Below are 15,129 nucleotides of genomic sequence, written 5' to 3' on the forward strand. Positions count from 1 at the left end.
AAGGGAACTCCAAAACTTTTCTTTTCAAGGCTTACCATTTGATCCAACAATTCTACTTCCCCAGAATGTACTTGAAGGAAACGAGGATGTGTGAAAGACTAAGTGACAATGTCGAAGCCATGTTCATAAGAGTAAAAGACTGCAAACAATACAAATGCCTGAAATAGGGAATTGTTATGGAAACTGTGGAATGCTCACGAGATGAGACACCATGTTGCCGTTTAAAAAGTGTTATAATTACCATGGGGAATATGATAGCAAGAAAAGCAGATTATGAAAAGTATCTATATCTACTATTTTATAAAATATATACAGATCCCTATTTGATAAAATATTTGCAGATATATGTGCTTGAAAAAAATATAGAAGGGAATACATGCCAGGTTGTGAATGGTAATTATCTTTGGGCATCAGGTTTAAGGTCAGTTTTGGATGGTTTTCATATTTTTTTGTTTACCTGTGTTTTCTGATGTGTGTGTGTGTGTGTGTGTCTCTTAGGGCCTCACCCGCGGTGATGGAGGTTCCCAGGCTAGGGGTCGAATGTGAGCTGTAGTCACCAGCCTACACGACAGCCACAGCAATGTGGGATCCAAGCCGCGTCTGCGGCCTACACCACAGCTCACAGCAACGCCAGATCCTTAGCCCACTGAGCAAGGCCAGGGATGGAACCTGTGTCCTCATGGATGCTAGTCAGATTTGTTTCTGCTGATCTTTCTCTAATAAACGTGTGTTACTTGGGGAATAAAAAAGAAACCTCTGTTTTTTAAGAGGCAGCACGGTACACTTGAGGAGCATTGGATTTTAAACCAGGCACTTTAGATTTTAGCTCTAACTGGCTGAGTGAACGGGGACAGGTCACATGACTTGCTGGGGCTTCAGTTTCCTCATCTGCACGACAGGATTGGATTCCAGCCCTCCTAGCCATTTTCCAGAATGCTGTGATCATTCCAGAAATTCAGGAAGTCTCTGGTTAAGGGGAAGCAACTCTTTATAGCTTCGCTTCTACATTTGTCCCTGTGCATGCATAGCCTGGAAAGACCAGGCTTGATCGCCTCAACGCTTAATGAATGCACGGCTGGCCCAGACAGTGGTCTCCCTTGCTCCCAGGGTCCAGGCACAGTCCCTGGGAGAGCCAGCTTGGTAGCAAGGCTTGCCTTGATTTGATACTTGCCCACGAGGAGAGCACAAGAGATTAGAGGAGGCTTATCACAAAATCACATATGAGTTACTGTGCAAAGAGCATCCAAACTGCTAGGAGAGTGGGAACCAGGGCCCCAGCCTGTTTGTTACAGAGGCCGCCACCCAAGAATTAAAACGGGGATGGTAATTAATCCTAAGAGCAATGGCTCCTTCAAGGACAATGATGGCTAACAGCTTGCACCAAGCGCTGACTCTGCCAGGCACATCCAGCATCTCATTTAATCCACCCTAAACCCTGTGCTCCAGGTGCTTTTGCTACTCCCACTTCATAAATGGGGAAACTGAGGCTTAGAGGTTAAGCCCCTTACCCAACATCACATAGCTAACGGGTGGAAAATCGGGATTCACACTCAAGCTGGTCTCCCTCTGGAATCCAAGCTCTCAACCCCCCTCCCTGAGTGAGAAGCTATTGAGTCCATCTGGTAACTCTTGGCAGGACCATACTGGGAACATAAGAAGTGGCCCTGTGTTTTACTGGCCTCCAGAGAATCAGCATGGGAAGGGTGGTCTTAGAAGGCTCGGGCCACACTGGTTGCCAAGGTCAGGGCCCATGGACCTGGGCCTCTGCTGCTTGGTTTGTTTGGTCTGATTGCCTCACAGAAGATCCGGACAACCCCCTGCCCCTCCAGAGTCAGATGGATTCTCACCTGGTTCCCTTTCATGCTCCTCACCAGTTCTTTTGCCTGCATCCACAAGTCTCTGCAAGGAGGGAGGGAAGCAGAGAGAAAAATCAGTTAAATACAACTTAGTGGAGGGCCGGAAGTCCCTTGCCCCAGCCCAGGTGCCAGCCTCTGAGCGGAAGGCTACACAGCACCCCTCCTGGGTTCTGGAGAGCAGATGCTGACCTGACGTTTTAGGTTTGACCCATCAAAACACTAAAATCATCGCAGGAGACACATTTCAGCTTTGACTTAACAGAGATTTCTATCTTTAAGCCTCTTGACTTTTCCAGGCCCCCACCCTGTCTAGAAGCCTAAGACTGATAGGAGTTCACAGCCCTGGAAAGAGCCAGAAAAAGAGCTTACTCAGCACCATCGTGGGGTACCGCTCCCTTTCCAGGGGTGCACACGGGCCTCAGAACAGATGGACTGAAGTGTCTGATGACATCTGAAAGGACTAAAGAGAGAGCTGGTTTGAGGCCAGAGTCTTGGCAGCTGGAAGTCGCTTGTAAAGACTGACCCCCTTGGGGATGGGGTCATTGCCCCTGGTCCATAGCACGACCTGCCTTGGGCTATGAGGTCAACTTCATAGCAGGCCTCTTGATGTGAACAGAGCTGAAAAAATGAACATTTGTCAAGTGCTCGGCTGGGCCAAGAGTTCAGCACCTTAGGTGGGTGTGAAGGGGAAACTGAGGCTGGGGGACATTAACCCAGCTCCCCAAGTTCTCACAAAGTGGCTGGGATCTGACCTTGAGCTCCTGGCCGCCAAAGCTTCTCACTGTCCGGCTCTATCGACTCGTAGGGAAAATGCTGGGACAAGAACCCAGGCGGGCAGGCAGGCTATCTCCCCTTCCCCCTCCCATCCCCTGAGAGTGACAGCAGGGTGGGAAGGCTCTGGGGAACACACAGAGAACGCGCCCCAGAGCTGACAGCCAGGGGACTGCTAAAAATAGTGCTGTCAGGTGCAGTTAGGTTGTGCCTTGCTCCTGAGAGAGAGGAGAGCGCAGAGCCACGGAGAGTGTCACAGCAGGGAGGTGGCCCCTCCCCAGTCCCCCTTTTGGCCCTCGTCCATGAGTACCTGGGGCTCTGTGGCAGCAGAGTCCAGAAGGTGGCTTTGGAGGGGGCGCCTTTGAAGGGAGTGGACACCATGCAGGCAGCAGACAGGGAGGGGCGGGAGAGCGGGGCTGGGAGGGGGGGTCCCTGGGCTTTGTCAGCGTGGGCAGCCCTCAAGCCACGTGGGACTGCATCCTCTTCATCCTCAACCCAAACTATCGAGCTCCCTTTCAGAGCCCTGGCCAGTGTGCGGAATGAGCGCGTGCCCACATGCAGTGGGAAAACTGAAGGCTCTGAGACCAGCTGCAGACGACAGGGACAGTGTGGACGACTCTGTGTGTGTGTGTGTGTGTGTGTGTGTGTGTGTGTGTGTGTGTACACGTGTGAGTGGGCAGGTGGCAGGGAGGACCCTTTTTCTCCCTCCCCGCAGGAGAGCCTGTGAGGATGAATGGCAGAACAGGAAGAGCTGGGGTTCCAGCTTTCAGAGACCTGCTTTCCAAATTAAAGGCATCTGTAATGCATTGCTTCCTTGCCATCACACACAAATTGGATGTTTTTACTTTAAGCTGCCCATCATTTGTCTTAGGTCTGCTGTGTACCTGGTCTGTCCTCACTGCCTCTCTCTGGGTTGCTAGTGGGATCAGGACAAAGGGCGTGGACCGCGGGGCTGGACCACCTCGGTTCCCAGGGACTCTGTCACATGCTGACCTTTTAACCTTGGGAGAGTCGGTTTCCCTCCCCGGGACTCTGTTTTCCCATCTGCAAAATGGCCATGGGGGGCGAGTGCGCAGGTAGATTTGCAGAGCTCTAGGTTGTGGGATTGCAGGACACGTGAGCTGAGCCCCTGCAGGTGGCCTTGGCCACCCAGCTGAGCTTCCAGCGTGCTGCCCAGTGTGCTGCTCCCTTGCACCCCTCAGATAGGCTTGGTTTGATGGCAGCTCCAGGGGAGTCCTGCCTCTGAGGGCATTCAGGTGCATGGTCCGAGCTGCCCTCACTGCGCTACCTTCTGCTACACCACTAGCCAAGTGGGACTTCTGTTCTCAACTGGGGAGCATCAGGACTTGTGACTGGGTAGGTATGGAAATAACAAAAAAAAAAAAAAAAAATGGAGACACATTGAGAAAGCAGGCAATGGTTTCAGGGTCTAAACCGCACCTATCTTCCTAGACACCACCATCTCATTTCTTTTTTCCTACTGTCTAAAGGGAAACAGGGCCGAACCTAGCCTAAGCTGGGACAGTCACCAAATCATAGGGGCCTCCTCTCTCAGAACTCTTTGACCCTTTGCAAGGGGACACTCCCACCCCTTTGGTCATCAATATCCCCTCACCTGTCAATCAGATCCTGGAGGGCTGGGTACCAGGCCTCAGCCTCCCCTGCCGGATGGCGAGGGCTGAAGGCAGGACTCATGTATGTTATTTATCCCTGGCCTTGCGGGGAGCCTCCTAATTCCCCGGCCCTTGGTGGAACTCACCAGCTGAACTGACAGGCACCAGCTACCTCACTTGTCATTATGCTCAAGTGTCAGCCCAGCAGAGCACTCGCACCGCGGCCCGTGTCTCCTCGCTCTAATTATGGAGTGAAAGGTGATTTCCTTGCTCTTGACTTTTGAGCATAAGGGACTCTATCCACCAGCCTAATTGAGCTGGCAGTAAGGGACGTGGAGGTTTTGGGATGACTTAATCGAGCTGCAAGAGACTTCTGAGATGAAGTGAAGAAAAAAAAGCAGGTGACAGATACCATATTCCTAAGCATATTCATATAAAAAAAGGCCAAGATGTGGGAGTAAGGCCAAGATGCTAACAATGATTATCTCCAGATGGTGGGATTACAATTGGTTTTTATTCTTTTCATTTCATTTTCCTGAACCCCATTGATGTGTTTATTTTGTAAGAGCGTCATTACAAAATGAAATAAACTGCAAATGAGAGCTGAGTGGTCTCATGGGTGTGGTGGGGGGTCGGGGGTGGGGCAGTGAAGGGTGGCCGGTATCCCACACAAAAGTGCTGTAGGGCTGGCCCTGGGGTCCTGGAGGAGAAGGAGCCTCAGGACTCTGGCTCGACACCCCCCACGTCACCCCTCTCCCATGTCCCCTGTCCTTAACCCAATGCCTCCTGGGGTCTCTTCACTCAGAGACCCTGGGACACATTTCTTGTGGCCTCCTTTGAGGGAATGTGACATTGTCCACCCTGGCTCCCCATCTGTCCTCTCAGAATGCCTCCCCCTTTCTCTTCAGGCTCCGTGACAAAGTGGCCAATAGGGTATATCCTCTTCATTAACCAAAATGCTGTGTCAGGAGGGACAGGGACAATCTGGATTCTGGCCATGAAAACCCCGAACTCACCTGTCACCACTCCCATGCACGCCTGCGGGGGTCTATTTTCAGTCCTGCAAGTAGAAGCGGACATATAAGCATCAGACTGCGCTGGCCACCTACCAACCCCTGCCCTCCACTGCATCTGTTTCATAGCAAGTGTTGGCTCAGCATTGCTCTGGCTCTGGATTAATCCTTCCTGGGGACAGAAGAGACATACCTCTCAGATGGTAATGGGGTGAGCAGCTCTGGACCCTCCTCCCCACCCACTCTAGTCTGATCCAAAGTTGGAAGGGGACACAGAGCCCTGTGTCAAATGAGTCTGACCCTGGTCCAACCTTGCCTGCCTCCCCCAGAGCAGAGCGAGGACACTGGAGGGAGGAAGCAAGAATCCGGCATTCAGCCTCTTCCACTTTCCCCTCTGGTCCACCCAGGAGAGCCAGAGGTGAGGGGGGAGGATTCGTGGGACACAGGAGGCTGTATCCTGGTCCCTGCTCTGCCACCTGCTCCTAAGGAGCCTGGGGCAGCCATCTCCTCCCTGGTCCCCAGGTTTCCCTGCCAATGAAGCAAGGAGATGAGAGCCGATCAGCTCTGAGGCTCCCCTCAGCTCCATCACTCTGTGGTTCCAGGACAGTTACCAGTTTTGCTTCAGCGGGTCAGCCGTCCCTGAGTCTGGAGGCTGGAAAAGATACAGGGTGTGAGCATCATGGCCAGGGCAGGTGGCAGAACGGGCCTCGGGAGACCCCAGCTGCCTACCAGACACCCCTCCCCCTGACCAAAGGGAACCCGAGGATCCAGAAAAAGGCCAAACCAACCCGGTCTATTTTTCAGGGAGAGGAGAAAGTCTTTTTCCAAAGCATATTGGTCCTAACGCTGAGCCACAGGAGGTGTAAATGCATCTCTGTGGAATATTAACATCCTACATAGAAACCGAAGAGACTGTTTTATTGTGACCTCCCGTAATTCAAATTGTATTTGTATATTATCTGCCTCCCCTGCCTTGAATGTAAGCGTCATGAGGACAGGAATTGGTGTTTGTTTTGTTCTTGATCCCATTCCTCATATCTAGAGCAGAGCCTAAAGCATCAATAAATTATTGACACATCAATAAATCCTTGCTGCAGAACTATGTTTTGAACCAACAAGGTACATTTCTGATCGTCCCCTTGGTAAATGCTGGACAGCACAGGGCCCTCTGGAGAGGCTCCCTGGTCTTTGGGGAGGTCCTGGGGGTGCCTGGAATTGTGCCCCGTGCATAGAAAGCTCAGACTCCTTAGCTGTCGTCAGTGGTATTATTTTCACAGGTTCCGATACAAAATGCCTAGAAGACATTTGTCTCCAGGTGTGGTGGTGGCAGGTGACACGGTACCCACACTTCCTGCACCCAGCCTGCAGTGGCTTCCCTTTAAGGAGCCTGCCTGTCCTGAATGACCCAGCCCCAAGGACAGCCAGTCAGTCTTAAAACCCCTCCTGGGAGGCAGGGCGACCATGACCTTCCGCCAACCAGGATGGAGTTGTCTCTAGGTCTCAGTAAGAGGGAGCATGAGAGGCAAAATTTCCAGGGAAAGGTAACATATTAGACCAAAAAAACCAAAATCACTAAAAGGCAAGTACATGGATCATTAAGGTGCCAGACAGTGAAGTCCTGAGGGAGGCCAGCCTCTGGGGCCGGGGGCAAGGGGCACAGCCTGGCCCAACCAAAGGGGACCTGATTGACAGCAGAGGTTTTCTCAGAAAAGCGGGGTGGGGTGGTGAGGGGGAAGGACGGGGGAGAAGGAGAAGAACGAGATGGAGAGGGTGGGGGCGAGCACAGGGAAACGTCCCCGGGGACAGCGGGGACACCCCAGCAAACTCCCATGTTGCTGTTTTCCCGCCAGGTGCTTCGTGGGCTACGTGGGCTGCGCGCTAGAGGCGTACAACTAAGACACAAGCCTCGGCCCCAAGGAATTTGAGGCTGGGGATTATAACCTCCCTGGCATGGAAAACACCCGTGACTCTTAACTAAGGGGAGCAAAAGTCACAGATGGTGTACTGCGGTGTAACCCTGTTTAGGTTACACACACACACACACACACACCCTGTATTTTGGAGTGTGTGTGTATTGAGGAAAGAGGAGAGGAGATGCGAATTGGATCTTCAATTTTTATACGTACGTGTGTGTTGGTTGTTTTGATTTTTTTTCTTATCTCGAACACGGATCACAAGTATAGTTTGCAAATAATTTTCCGGAATATTTACACAGCAGGTCCAGAGCAAGCATAAAGTGCCAGCGATGGTCCCAGGGACTGCTGCCTTGGTTACAGGAAACTCTGGGCACTTGAAGCAAAAGCATCGCCCGGACTTGGGTCTTTTTAGTGTCACCATCTTCTATTATTTTTCCCTGGCCTGATGTCTTTTATAAAACAGGCTAAGTTCATGACAGCTGCCTCTCAGGGGCAGACCGAGGAAGGCTGCCTCCGAAGAACTGTGCTTTCCGGGCTTATCCTGAAGGCAGAGGTGCCGTCAGTGTCATGATAATGATTCTGGGGCTGGGAGCCCCTCCGGACTGAAGGGCCTGGGGCTCTGGAGGGGAAGGGGTGAGCTGAGTGACAGCAGGAGCCGTGGGGCTGAATAATGCATGAGCGCAAGAAGGCTTTCGGAGGAGCTGGGACCAAAAGTCATTGATTGGTTTAAGTTTAGAAAGCTGATTGGGATGGAGGCTTCCTGGCAGTGAGTTTCCCTGCCTGAGTCCTCCAGCGAGTGTCACCCATTCCTGGCTCCACAATGTAACCATCAGCACGCAGGGACGCACAGGCTCAGCAGGGTCCCTGTGCTGTGAGTGACAGGGAACCTCCGTTCTCATTATTCCCGTTTCCCATCTCTGCATCTCTCCCACTGGGAAAGTGCCACCTGTACCCTCATCCACATACGTGCACACACACACACACACACACATGCACACATACACACACACGCACAGAGTCACACGTGCAGTTTGAACACCACCATCACAGGTAGACTAGAACCAAGGTGGGGAGCCTGGCTGTCAGATTTCATGGGGCCCTGGTCAGTTTCCTAACGCAAAGTCATCCTTTACCTAAGACCAGCACTGGGTGCGGAGTGGCAGGAGGGAGCTTGCCATGAGGAGGCAGGCTGGGCTCAGGGGCAGGGGCTGCAGGGAGGACCCTGGGAAGGAGATGCGGCAGGCAGGGGTGGAGGGGGACACTGGAGGGGAGAGGAGGGGGCGTCCTGGCTCAGGTAGGGGAGCAGCAGCTGGGGCAGAGCTCAGGACATCATGAGTGGTCTGTTCAGCTGGGGGCTGCTAGGACTTGGGGGGCAGCCGGGCTGCCGAGCTCTGCTGAGACCAGGGCAGGCGGGATGGTGGAAGCCAGGACTGACTAGGGGCTCACACTGGGCTTCTGCCCGGCTCTCCTACCCTCTTCTCCTTCCGCTCACCCTTCTCTCTCCTGTCTGTCCATCTTCCCCTCCTTAGCGCTTTCTTTCTCTGTTACTTGACTGTATAAAATGATACCACTTAAAACTTATTGGCAAAGATGAATGTATTTGTAAACATTTATCAAACAGGTAAGGCCATCTCTGTTCTTTATCTCATGAATAGAAAGTTTAAAACATTATTATATTATTTGCCTTTTGCTTTTTAGGGTCACACCTATGGCATATGGAGGTTCCCAGGCTAGGGGTCGACCTGGAGCTATAGCCACCGGCCTACACTACAGCCACACGTTCAGAGTATCACCAGATCCTTAACCCGCTGAAGGAGGCCAGGGATCCAACCTGTGTCCTCATGGCTCCTAGTCGGGTTTGTTACTGCTGAGCCAAGACAGGAACTCCTAAACGCTTCTTTTTAAAATTCTGTGTGACCTGTGACTTAATTTGTCCAGAGGATCAATTTACGAATGAGAAACTCCAAACATTTCTTCACCCTAAGGTAAAGGGAGGCAGTCACTTGATTTAGAAAAAAAACAAGCACCAGAACTCAGAACCCGAGATTTGGGGATTTCATCTGACTTCTCTGATGTTCTCTCTGCAGATGAAACATGATGAAACATTCTGCCTGCTTACCAGGAGCTCATTCAGAGGGTCACGCGTCCCAAACCCCACCTCCCACGTCCATCTCCTTGAAATACTCACAGTTTCCATATGGCCAATGGCTGCCACAAATCTAATGTCAGAAGGCCTCAGAGAGTGGACTGCAAAGAGAAAAACTCCTGTAAGAAGGTCAGATCTGGTTTCCCAAGATGGTACCCACACCAAATGGGAGAAGCAGACTCAGGTCCCCCAGCCCAAGGACGGCAGCCAGGGTTGGGTCTGCTGGCCATAGAAATGGAAGGCTGAAGACCAGGCAGTCGCTGGGAGCCCTGGAAACTCTTCTTGAAAGGGGCTCCCTCCTCTCTGGAGGTCACATTGTGAACGGGACTCAGATCTCCAAACAGGTGTCCCATGGAAGGCCCTCCACGGCCCTCGCTTCCCTCTCACCCTGCCCTCTTTCTGCCTATAGCTTCTCTCCTTCCCTTGGCTCTGCCTTTTGGGGCCGTCATTAATAAGTAAGGGAGCAACAAATTAAAATGAAAACCATCTGGGTTCAAAAGGGGGTCATGTTAGTTTGAAGATTTTCCAGAGAATGGCATTTAGAGCCTATGAACACACATAAACATCAGATAAACATCAGATGCAAGCTGTATGCAAACGGTACACCAGGAAGCCCTGGGACCCGCCAGAACCACCAGCATTCTTAGAATTAAGTCTCCCTAGAAACCACTGTCATACTCCTCGGGCATGTTACCAGGGCATTAGAGGCAAGCCTCCTAAAGAAGCCACTTCCTAAGAACTATGTCAACTTTGTTTTCTCTGCACACTCCTTACATAACAGAGTTGTAAGAACAGCATGTTTCACCGGAAACCCTGATAAGTCAGTACAAACATGAAGTCATTAAGTACCGTCTATGATGCAGCCACGTGATAGGATGAAGCTGCAGAAGAGGGCCAGCTCAGGAGCAACATTCGTAGCATCAGGGCATTAGATGGACTAGGCAATTACAGGAATAATATGTCTAGAGCAGCTCCTGTTACAGTGGCTACATTACAGGGTTGGGGAAGGCCCATGAGGGACCAAGCTCCAACCTACCTAGAGGCGAGTTCCGGGAGGTGAGCGCCCAGGGCAACCACCATGGGGCCATGTTAGTTTTATCCCTGAGTGGTGTGTTGGGCTGTGTCCCTCCACAGAAATGACAGAAGGGGGCAAAGAGGAGATATGAGGGATTAAGCATGGAGAAGAGGGAGGACTTGACTGGCCAAATGATCCAAGAGGAATATGGTTGGAGCTTCTGCTGGCCACTCCAGGGAGAAAACACGGGCCTTCCTGGCTCACGGCTCAGGGTCACGTACCTGACTTCGAAGGCACACGGGGTTCTGACTTCTTCGAGGTGCATGAGAAGAGGAAACTCTTCAGGGTCTGCCACTACAAACAAACATCAGAAACATCAGCTACCCGAAATATTGCATGTCTGAAATCTTGGTGTAGAAAGATTTCTCCCAGGCTCAAAATCCAGAAGCAACAATTGTCCATGGTCATGATTTTCCAACCCCAGACACAGCTTGTCTAGTAAAAGGGGACATGTGCCTACTGACGATGATTTTTAGCACGTGGCAGGTAGGGATGCCTCAGAACAGTAGGGTGAAGAGGAAGGGAGAATGATAAAGAATAAAAACCAATTCTTGAGAGAATGAGAAAATTCTGGAGACAGATAGTGGTAACAGGTGCAAAACAACATGAATGTACTTAATGCCATTGACCTGTATACACAAAAACAGTCAATTTTATGTTAAGCATATTTTACCACAACAAAAATAATTAGGAAGAGACTCAATATATCTAGACTAAAAAGTTTAAAAAAATCCATCCTGTGATATTATATTTTTGGTGTTATCTACTTTCATCTTTACACATAAGCAGGTATATGAGGCATTATGTTCATTTGCTGCTAGTAACTGGATAAAGCAGAGACTGGGGATTCTCACATCCTCCCCAGATTGGCCCGTGTCCTAAGCCCAAAGGGGCTGCTGAGAGCAGAGGAGGGACTAGATGACCAGTGTTGGGGTCCTTAAGACCACATGGCCTCCTCAGATGCCCATGCCAAGCCAGAGCATCCTCTGCATCTGTGAATCACATGGAGGGCTTGGGGAACAGAGACCATGTGTTTTCTCCCCAGAATTGAGATTGGAAGGGGAAATACTCCAATGGGGGGGGCAAATGAGTGGCTTGACCACCTCTCTCTGTCACCAGGAGACACAAGTGAATTTCTTGAGAATTACTGATTTCAGTAAGAGATAAAGCATTTACTCTCAACGCTTATCTTGTGGATGTTCTGGGAAAACCTCACCCAGATGCCTCCAGATAATTCACAGCATCGGCTTCAAGGTTCACAGAGATAACCAGCCCATTTATAAGTCTTGCTGGACACTTCTGGGAACCACCTGCTCAATCTGGGGGGATGATGAGCCTCCAATTCCAGGAGACACAGTTCTGCTGCCTCCGCTCTGCCAGGCAGCCCAACTGTCCCTGGGGTAGCAGCTGGACCAGCCCATTCCCTCAAGGCCTCAGGGAGGGACCTGCCAACCTGCAGCAAGACTTAGATCCCCCCCCTAGCAGGGAACACGCACTCCCTCCCAAGAGGTCAGGGCCCTGACCTCTGGCCATAGCTGCTCTTCCAATGCCTTCTCTTCAGGAGAGGTATGGGCCTGTATGGTTCCTAGAAGAAAGTAAAAGTAGTTCAGGTTATTTCATTGGAGTTAACTCCCACCCAGATTTTCAGGTTTCATGCCCTTCGTCCCCACCAGGTTCTGTTCCTCCAACTAGCACCTCCACTGTTTGGGGAATCGTGCTTCCATTAATGCAACCTATTAAAGCAGAATCCCCAGGCTGAAAAGCAAAAGTGCCATCTGGGAGGGGTCAGCGATAGCCCTATATAATGAGTGTGGACCGTATCACAGATTTCTTTATTGCTTCCTTAGCAAAGGGCAGAACTCTTGAGGAGAGCGATGGTGGACAAATTGCTGCTGCTGTTTGGAGACCCAGGACATATCAGGGAAGGTAGAGGACGTTCCAGAACAGTCTGAAGGGTGACGGGAGCTTGGGGGAAGGGCTCCTTACAGCATTCCCAGCAGCCAGGACTGCACATAATGACTGGACAGGGGCCATCTCGAGGGGTCTTACTGAAGGGGAAGAAAAGGCAGGAGGGGAGACTGCAAAGACACCGTCCTTGTCCCAACTTACATCAGAGCCTCTTCTTTTCTTTTTCCTTTCTTTTTAGGGCCACACCCACCGCATATGGAAGTTCCCAGGATAGGGGTTGAATTGGAGCTGCAGCTGCCAACCTACGCCACAGCCACAGCCACAGCCATTAAACTGCATCTGCGACCTATGCCACAGCTTGTGGCAACACCAGATCCTTAAGCCACTGAGCGAGGCCAAGATGGAACCCACATCCATACAGAGGCAACATCGTGTCCTTGGCCCTCTAAGCCATGAGGGGAACTCCCTTAGGCCACTCTATTAAAACATTTACTTGTTTTTACTTTAAAAAAATATAATTTATGTCCAATGACTCACTTTATAAGCCAATGAGTTTTCCCATAAAACATTTAAGTTTTTTAAATGCACAAATAATAGTACGGTACAAAAACAGCTAAGGAACCCGTGGAGCTGCTATCCCTGCCACCAGGAGACGCTCGTGTGTTCATGCTCTTGTGTCTGCCATCACTCAGGCTCCAGATCAGTCACACTTTTCATTCAGTTGCAATCAGTGTGGATGCAGTTGTGTATCCTACCAGCTCCCTTTAATGGCGCATCATGAGCTTTTTTCACCTTGTTATGTAATCTTGACCTCACTCAAACAGCTTCACGAGACCTTTATTATACTGACATGTAATCAGAAGTGTGGCTCCCTGGCTTCCCCTCACCCAGTTCTGTGTCCAGGGTGCATGCTCTTTGTACCATGCAAGAATCCCCATATGGCATCAGATAAGGCCAAAGGGAGGCCTGACCTGGAGGAGAGGGCTTGATTTCCTTTCCACCCCACTCACCTTCTAAAGCTTTTTCTTTTTTGGTGGGGGTGGGGGCATGGGTCTTGCCAGGGCATGCAGAAGTTCCCCGGCCAGGAATCAAACCCAAATCATGGCAGTGACAACGCTGACTCCTTAACCTCTAGGCCACCAGGAAATTCCCTGCAGCTTTAACTCTTGACCCTGAGAAGAATTTATCTGGAGTTTCATGAGGAATATGGGTATGTTTCCATCTCACACCCACGTAAGATCAGGCACTGATTTCCACGTTGGGGCCAGTAATAGGAATGTTGGCTGTCACCTGCCCCCAAATCCCAGCGACTCTTTAGAACTTCCCAGAAGAAAGGTCTCTGGGCAGAAAGAACCACATGATGGGAAGGCACAGAGGTGTGGACAAGCAGAGAGCACTGGGAATCAGGGGAGGGGCGGGCACGGTGGGTGAGGTTGCACAGATGGGGAAGCTGTCAATGCCAGGCTACTTCATGGGCAAGAGGAAGCTGTGACTGGTTTTTGAAGAGACATGTTAAATTTTAAGATGATCATCACTCTGGGACTCGGGGGGGCGGGGGTAGACAAATTAGTGGGGCAGAGATTTGAGACCATTTTGGTAATATTTTTTCTAAGCCAGGATGAAAATGTACATGGTAGTCATATGCAGCTTCTATATGCCAGGCACTGTGCCAAGGACTTACATGAAATATTTATTCCTCAGAATAATTTTACATGATAAATGCCATTATCCCCAACTTTACAGTTAAGAAACAAGCCCAGAGAGGGTAAGTGGCATCTTAAAGATGACAAAGTGAGTAAATGGTGATGGGAGGATTTGAAAATGGGCTGTCTGGCTACAGGGGCCATGCTTAGAACCAAGTTAAGCCTAAGTCACGGCCCAAGATCTAGACCAGAGCTTGGCAAACTTCTTCTGTAAATGGCCAGATAGTCAATATTTTAGATTTCACAGGCCATATGGTCTCTGTCACAACTACTCAGCTCTGCTGTTGTACTGTGAAAGCCACCATACTTAATAGGTAAACAAATTAACTTTATGGAGACAAATTTGAATTCCATGTAATTTTCATGAAATTACATGAAATTCAAATGAATTGAAAGGAAATCATTTGAAATACCTTTCTTTTTATTTTTCTCAACCATTTAAAAACATAAAAACCTTTATGTATATCAACACACTGGATTTTAAAGTTTATATGGAGAAGCAAAAGACCCAGAGTAGTCAATGGAATATCAAAGGAGAAGAACAGAGTCAGAAGACTGATGCTACCAAACTTCAAATTACCAAAAAGATACATGCACCTGCAAGTTCATAGCAGCACTATTCACAACAGCCAAGACATGGAAGCAGCCTAAATGTCCATCAACAGATGAATGGATTAAGAAGATGTGGGACATATATACAACGGAATACTACTCAGCCAAAAAAAAGAATGAAATAATGTCATTTGCAGAAATACAGATACAACTAGAGATTATCATACTAAGTGAAGTGAGTCAGAGGACAAATACCATGTGATATCACTTATATGTGGAATCTAAAATATGGCACAAATGAACTTTTCTACAGAACAGAACAACTCACAGACACACAGAACAGACTTGTGGTTGTTCAGGGAGAGGGGAAGGGAGTGGGAGGGACTAGGAGTTTGGGGTTAATAGATGCAACCTATTACAGTTAGAATGGTTAAGCAATGAGGTCCTACTGTACAGCACAGGGAACTATATACAGTCTCTTGAGACAGACTATGATGGAAAGATAATATAAGAAAGGAAATGTATAACTGTATCACTTTGCTGTACAGCAGAAACTGGCACAACATTGTAAATCAA

General features: G+C 49.8%; 1 protein-coding gene across 2 annotated transcripts in view; it reads right to left on the reverse strand.

The window, feature by feature from the left end:
* The window catches only part of PLB1 (phospholipase B1), a 135,314-nt gene that overhangs the window by 90,943 nt on the left and 29,242 nt on the right, over positions 1-15,129 (reverse strand). For both annotated transcript variants that reach the window (XM_021087673.1, XM_021087674.1), the window contains exons 3-9: positions 11,914-11,975; positions 10,612-10,684; positions 9,358-9,416; positions 5,865-5,905; positions 5,257-5,300; positions 2,226-2,316; positions 1,848-1,899 (exon numbers count right to left, since the gene is read on the reverse strand). In XM_021087673.1, the coding sequence (XP_020943332.1) occupies positions 1,848-1,899; positions 2,226-2,316; positions 5,257-5,300; positions 5,865-5,905; positions 9,358-9,416; positions 10,612-10,684; positions 11,914-11,975 (422 nt within the window). The remainder of the gene's footprint in view (positions 1-1,847; positions 1,900-2,225; positions 2,317-5,256; positions 5,301-5,864; positions 5,906-9,357; positions 9,417-10,611; positions 10,685-11,913; positions 11,976-15,129) is intronic.

Source organism: Sus scrofa, chromosome 3 (genome assembly GCF_000003025.6).
Source record: "Sus scrofa isolate TJ Tabasco breed Duroc chromosome 3, Sscrofa11.1, whole genome shotgun sequence".
In the NCBI taxonomy this organism is placed as follows: Eukaryota; Metazoa; Chordata; class Mammalia; order Artiodactyla; family Suidae; genus Sus; species Sus scrofa.